The sequence below is a fragment of the Colobus angolensis genome, unplaced genomic scaffold (genome assembly GCF_000951035.1).
Source record: "Colobus angolensis palliatus isolate OR3802 unplaced genomic scaffold, Cang.pa_1.0 Scaffold12, whole genome shotgun sequence".
NCBI classification, from domain to species: Eukaryota; Metazoa; Chordata; class Mammalia; order Primates; family Cercopithecidae; genus Colobus; species Colobus angolensis.
Window position 1 is genome coordinate 11,563,631 of NW_012113141.1, and position 7,172 is coordinate 11,570,802.

Genomic DNA, 7,172 nt, shown 5'->3' on the forward strand with positions numbered 1-7,172 from the left:
GGAGGATGCTGCATTCACCTAGGTAAGGCACCTGTTCTAATGAATGGCAACTATCCACATAGCTGCCCAAGCAAGGCATTCTGTATATCCATCTCGACCTCTAATTCTTTCCACCATGAATCAAGAGATTTTCCAGAAGGAGAACTCTTATCAAGATACTCTCCTGTTGAAAATCCTTCAATGGTTCCTCACTGTCTGCAAGATGCCTTCTTAACACAGCTTCAAGTCTTCTGCTTCCTTCTCATCACCTGTGCTCTCTCCCTCCAGTCTGCTCCTTCAAGAAAACAGTTTGGTCTCCTTTCTTTTGCCTGGACCCATTATGTGCTCTCAAAACCCCCTGGACCTACCCTTGTCATTGCACTTGTTGTACCCAGTGTTGATTTGTGTACCTTCTCCAACTAGATTAGGCAATAAAAGTTTTATTCAGATCGTATCTTTAACGTCCAACACTGGGAATAACAAGCAGTACCCTCCTCAGTGTCTGCTGTAAGAATGATGAATTCACTTTTTTTTTTTTTTTTTTTTTGAGACAGCGTATCACTCTGTCACCCAGGCTGGAGTGCAGGAGGTTGCCGACTGCAACCTCCGCCTCCTAGGCTCAAGTGATTTTCCGGCCTCAGCCTCCTGAGTACCTGGGACCGCAAGCGTGCGCCACCACCCAGACTAATTTTTGTATTTTTGGTAGAAACGGGGTTTCACCATGTTGGTCAGGTTGGTCTCAAACTCCCGACCTCAGGTCATCTACCTGCCTTGGCCTCCCAAAGTGCTGGGATTACAGGAGTAAGCCACCGCGCCCCGCTGGATTCACTTTCTTGCTGAGAACTCTTAAGAAGAAGCCACCGCCTAATAACGTGTTTCTGAAGGCAAAAGCCCGGATATTGCAACTTTATTTCTGACACTGCCATTCGTCGGGCTGTGGTATAGTTTTCTAGTGGATAACCCCATCCTTTTGGTAAGCAACTACTGCCTTCGTGTCAGACGCTCTGCGGCTGACAGAATTAGAGACAGTCCCCACCCCAGATTGCTCCCCTCGCTGCAGCAGGGGATAGGTTCGCTGAAGAACAGGGATCATCGTATGACTTCAGGAGAACGCGAGCTTTGGCCCAGGGTGCACAAATCATTAAGGCTCAGGCCACTCCGATTTCTCCACCCAAGTCCAGGGACCTCTCGAGGTGCTGAAATCCCCTCAGCCTGACCAATGCTCTTTGACCTACGCTGGTACTTCTGGGCGCTGGTCACACCTATGGAGTAGTGGCCTTCCCCTTCCCATTGTACCCCATCTCTGACCCTCCAACACCCCGGACCGCTGACCTCGGACCCCTTGCCCTATTTCTCAGTCCTTTGGCCACTCTTTCTCCGTCTTACATTTTCTTGGCCACATCCGTCTCCCGGAACTGCTCCTTCACCATGATGACGGCTGCCGGGATGTCTCCTTGCCACTTGGGAGGCCAGATTAGAGAAACGATGCCCCCCGCACCTCCTGGGGCTGCGTGTGGACTCGTCGCTAACACATCTGTGGTATCCTCTCGGCCACCGTAGAGTGCCCCACGTGTCCACTTCCTCTTCCGCTACTCGCCAGGTCGTTTGTCTGTCAAGAGAGACTTCCGGCACGCCGGTTTTTTTTTTTTTTTTTTTCCCCCCCCTTTCCCCGCACCGTCACCTGGTGGCGCTTCCTGGAAACCGCACCAAGGCCTGCGCTGTATTTTAAAAATCCCATTTATAGTCAATTTCTCCAGGTAATCAGACACCTGCAGAGAAGCTGCATATAACTCTTTGCCTCAAGACTTTTAGACAAGCAGAGGGTCAAAACTTGCATAAAATGGAAAACCATCATCATTAACATCAGTACCATCTAAATTAAGAGCTTCTAATTGTTTAAGGGAAGGTGGAGGCTGAAATGAACCGGCCCATCCAACAGAGGGCACTATCTGGAGGACCAACAAAGGAAAACAGCAGAAAATACGGGCGCACATGCGCTTCCAGTTCATGGAGTTATGAGGGCGGGGGGAAGAATTAAACTTACATTCTTCATTATAAAAACAGCTGAAAATCTGTTAGAGCGAAAACAGCCATGGTGATCTCCAGAAGAAAAGGGAGAATGGAAAGTAAAGATCATTCATTTCTTGAAATAAATTGTCTATAGTCCATGACAACTTGTGGGAGGTGATCCTAGTGTGATATATTAGTGCATGAGCCTAGCAAGGAAATCACATCACCACAGGGCTCAGCGCTATACAACCTAGAATTAAGTCCTCATTATTTGTGAGAAACTCAAAACAGAACTGAACAAAAGTGTTTTAACAACTTTCAATTTTAAGAAGGGATGCTCTCTCATTTTCAGACGCCATGGCTCCTCACTAACAAAACACAATGTCACAGACAAAAAACAAGGCATATCAGGTTTTCCTAAGTTATTTCAGTACTCCATCACTTAAAAATGGAATAATGTTGACAATTTTTTTTTTTGAGATGGAGTCTCTCTCTGTCGCCTAGGCTGGAGTGCAGTGGTGAAATTTCGGCTCACTGCAACCTCCACCTCCTGGGTTTGAGTGATTCTCCTGGCTCAGCCTCCCAAGTAGCTGGGACTACAGATGCCTGCCACCATGACCAGCTAATTTTTATGTTTTTAGTAGAGACAGGGTTTCACTATGTTGGCCAGGCTGGTCTCGAATCCCTGACCTCGTGATCTGCCTGCCTTGGTCTCCCAAAGTGCTAGGATTACAGGTGTGAGCCACCACACCCGGCTCTAATGTTGACAATATTATACCAACAAGGTTTGGATCGCGAGTGACTTTTCTAGAGGTTAAGAGCAAAAGTTATGAAATCACAGTGCCATCATGGGAGTCTAGCTTTCACCATTTGAAGTTGTGTAGGCAGCCAGATGCGGTGGCTCACACCTGTAATCCTAGCACTTTGGGAGGCCGAAGTGGGCGGATCACCTGAGGTCAGGAGTTAGAGACCAGCCTGGTCAACATGGTGAAACCCCAACTCTATTAAAAATACAAAAATTAGCTGGGTGTGGTGGTGTACACCTGTAATCCCAGCTACTCAGGAGGCTGAGGCAGGAGAATTGCTTGAATCTGGGAGGTGGAGGTTGCAGTGAGTCGAGACCACACCATTGCACTGCAGCCTGGGCGACAAGAGTGAAACTCCGTCTCAAAAAGAAAAAAAAATAAAAATAAATAAAAAATAAAGTTGTGTAGGCCGGGCGCAGTGGCTCAAGCCTGTAATCCCAGCACTTTGGGAGGCCGAGGCAGGCAGATTACCTGAGGTCGGGAGTTTGAGACCAGCCTGACAAACATGGAGAAACCCCATCTCTACTAAAAATACAAAAATGAGCTGGGCATGGTGGCACATGCCTATAATCCCAGCTACTTGGGAGGCTGAGACAGGAGAATTGTGGGAGGCTGAGGCAGGAGAATTGTTTGAACCTTGGGTGTAGAGGTTGCAGTGAGCCAAGATTTGCACCACTTCACTCCAGCCTGGGTGAAAGAGCGAGACTCCATCTTCGTCTCAAAAAAAAAAAAACCATAAACAAAAACAGAAGAATTACTGGAGAGCTGTCAAACCTAACTGGACCTCTCATTTTGGAAGAGAGTGGGTGTCTAGGGGTGGGGTGGAGGTGGGGGAGGGAGTGTGTGTGTGACAGGTGGAAGGCGGGCGTGCATTCTCAGGCTCACCTGTGCCCTTCCCAGCAGAGGCTCCACTTCTTTATTATGTTCAATGGCTGTTTCAAAAGACTGAAGGAAATTTGATACAATGGGATCCACCACTTTTTTGTTGGTCTTGTATTTCTCATGAATTATCTTCAGTAATCCACACTTCTTTACAGTACCTATAAGGATTAATTTATTTACCAAGAACTAAAAAATTAGGTTCTCAGATTGGCCAGAGGTTGTAGTTCAGTTAACGAAAAGTACTGAAACTACTATAGCAGTGAAAGATGAGAGGTCCATTTCGTAATAGGACATCAGTTGTTGGGCTCTTAAGCCTAATTTATAAGGAGAAAAACTGACTCCAGAACATTATGTAAACCTAATAAACTAAACAGAAGACAGTGAGTGAAAAGGGCTATCGTTTAGCCTTCTGTGCATTCCACTCACCATTAAAAGCGCCACAGTGATGGCAGATGTTTTTCTTTCGGCACTTGTCAGAGATTTTCTTCTTCAGTCCTCGCTTCTGAAGGTAGGTCAGGCCGGGCCTCTTTAAATAGTCCAGAAACTGCTTCTTCTCCTCTTGGGACAACATGATGTGGCAGCAGGTTTTGCAGATCATCTTTTTCAAATTAAGCAAGACAGATAAAAGCATAAGGGAGAATGAAAAATTCTTTTCTTTTAAAAATGCCATCGCCCTGTCTTGTACCCTTAACTGAATGACCATACACACAGATCTGCAAATGGCTCTATACTATAGATATGCATAGAGAGGAAGCCTGTATTCACCAGATGAGCAGTACTCACGGCCAGTAGCCAGACTTTGTTAACTTTATTTTTTTCTTTGTGTTATTCTGTATTGTCTGAATTACCACTATTGTTATTTTTTTAACAACACGTATCTACCATTTCTCAAGATAAATAAATAATAAATTTATTTTATAATAAATAAATAATCCTTGTGTGGCTTAATGTAGTGTGAGATGAAAATATTATGTATTTAGTATAAAAGAGTCCCCTAGATGTATCCCCCACCACTCATAGTTCCTAAATTCATTCTAGCATCCCTGACCAATCACTCCAGAACTTATGTCTTGGAAATCAGCACCTGTGTGCTTACCTGTAAGATGCCTATGACTGCTCTGAAGTACCCTACATGAAAACACGGCAACTCCAGGTCAATATACCCATAGTGGCCTAGACAGTCAGCCAAGTTTTTCCCACAGGTTTCACATGGACGATCCTTCTCACTCGTACCCTTTGAAAAAAAGCACACCCAATGATCAACACAGACTGCTGAACGGGAAAGAGGGCCCAGCCATCATGCCTGGCCAGGTGACACAGAATCATTTCGTTTGCTTTTTAAATCTCCTTTCTGAGATCACTTCCCACTGTTTTTCTTTTTCTTTCTTAATTTTCATGACTCAGAATCAGAATCAGGTTGCTGACTAAAGGCTGGAGTTCTTGACCTAGTCTGATATGTGCAGTGGGAGTTGGGGAGATGGAAGGAAGCCCCTGCTCCTTTCAATCTGGTAAGCCACCAGTTTTATCAGCAGGGCAAGACACAGGTACTGGGAGGGGTCAGGAGGCCTTACCATCCTATGGTCGAGCACCCCATATAGCAAGGGGGCATGTTGGTTGTCCTGGCTGTACAGGTTCTTACTCACAACTTGGATGTGTGCCTGCTGACGCATCTCCTCAGGTGACTTCATTCCAAAACAGATGTGGCTTCTGGAATGGGAAGAAAAAGGTGAAAATTACAGCAAAACCCATCACCAAAAATTTCTATTACATACATAGCCCACCATAACCAACCTATCCTTCCAACTATCTCCACTGGCTTTTCCTACCAGTATTAAATATATTCAACCCTCTCTCATTTTTCCTTCACAAACATCCCTTCATTTTACTGGAATCCAGTTTCTATTCTCACCATCAAAGGAACAGTGCTCACCAAGGCTACGTAGGCAACCTGCCTGCCGCTGAATCCAACAAGAACGTCCTCATTTTACCTCTGCAGCACTGGCAGCACCCTGCCCAATCTTGAAGTGCTTTTCTCTGGGCTTTGGTGACATCATACACTCTTTGAGTTTTCTTCTTCCCTTCTCTGGCTGCTCCTTGTACAGTCTCTTTTGAGGTCTTTTCTTTTACTGCTATCCCTTAAATATTGGTGTACTGCACCATCTAGCATTACAAACTTCATCCTCTTATCTTCTTATCCTACACATTCTCCTGAGTGATCATGCCACTCACATACATGTTGATGTCTATCAAATCTATCTCTGTAGGCCAGCCACTGCTACCCAACTGGACGTCTCTACAGAAAACTCCTGCTGGACAGTTCCACCTAGATATCTCACAGGCACTTCAAACCGCACACATTGAAAACAGACCCCAATACTTTTTCTCCCATATCTGTCCTTTCATTCATTTTTCCAACAAATTGGCTATTTCCTATGTGCCAGGCACCATCCTAGAGGCTGCGGATACAGATTAGCTAAGTCAGACAAGGTCCTTGCCAACACAGAGCTCACAGGTCAGGATGGGAAAGACAGACCACAAATAAACAAATATACAAATGTGAACACATGCAGAAGTGATGTAAGCAGTAGAGCCTGAGGAATTACTTTATGTTGCATGGTCAGAAAGCCTTGCTGTAAAACTGACAATCAGAAGGAAGAGCATCTGAAGTGGAGAGAATGACTAGGGCCAGGATCCTGGGACTGACACATGCTTGGCATTTTCAAGGAACCAAATGAACTCAGTATATACTGGAGCATAGAGAGCTAATAGTACAAGATGAAGTCAGGGAAGCATACAGGAGCTAAAGCATGAGAGCTTGGGAACTTTGGTAGGGAATTTATTTAAATAATGTAAATGCGGCTGGGTGCAGTGGCTCATGCCTGTAATCCCAGCACTTTGGCAGGCTGAGGCAGGTGGATCACAAGGTCATGAGATCAAGACCATCCTGGGTAACATGGTGAAACCCTGTCTCTACTAAAAATACAAAAAATTTGCTGGGTGTGGTGGCACACACAATGGAAAGTTGCTAGAGGATTTTTTCTTTTTTTTTGAGACGTAGTCTTGATCTGTTGCCCTGGCTGGAGTGCAGTGGTATGATCTCAGCTCACTGCAACCTCCACCTCTGGGTTCAAGCGATTCTCCTGCCTCAGCCTCCCAAATAGCTGGTGTTACAGGCATGCGCCACTGCACTCGGCTAATTTTTGTATTTTTAGTAGAGATGAGGTTTTACTATGTTGGCCACTCTGGTCTTGAACTTCTGACCTCATGATCTGCCTGCCATGGCCTCCCAAAGTGCTGGGATTACAAACGTGAGCCACCACTCCCAGCCTCTGCTAGAGGATTTTAAACTAAATTGACAATACCCCTAATTTGACTTTGACAGAAGCACTTGATCTGTTTTGTGAGAATGTATTGGCCGGGCGTGGTGGCTCACGCCTGTAATCCCAGCACTTTGGGAGGCTGAGGCGGGCGGATCACGAGGTCAGGAGATCGAGA

At 45.6% G+C, this 7,172-nt stretch overlaps 1 protein-coding gene across 1 annotated transcript in view; it reads right to left on the reverse strand.

The window, feature by feature from the left end:
• POLR3A (polymerase (RNA) III (DNA directed) polypeptide A, 155kDa) overlaps positions 1-5,378 on the reverse strand; it is a 48,735-nt gene extending 43,357 nt beyond the window's left edge. The window contains exons 1-6 of the mRNA XM_011929689.1: positions 5,249-5,378; positions 4,774-4,911; positions 4,104-4,275; positions 3,648-3,835; positions 1,366-1,568; positions 1,016-1,079 (exon numbers count right to left, since the gene is read on the reverse strand). Coding sequence (XP_011785079.1) covers positions 1,016-1,079; positions 1,366-1,568; positions 3,648-3,835; positions 4,104-4,275; positions 4,774-4,911; positions 5,249-5,365 — 882 coding nt within the window. The 5' untranslated portion in view covers positions 5,366-5,378. The remainder of the gene's footprint in view (positions 1-1,015; positions 1,080-1,365; positions 1,569-3,647; positions 3,836-4,103; positions 4,276-4,773; positions 4,912-5,248) is intronic.
• Positions 5,379-7,172: the final 1,794 nt, after the last annotated feature.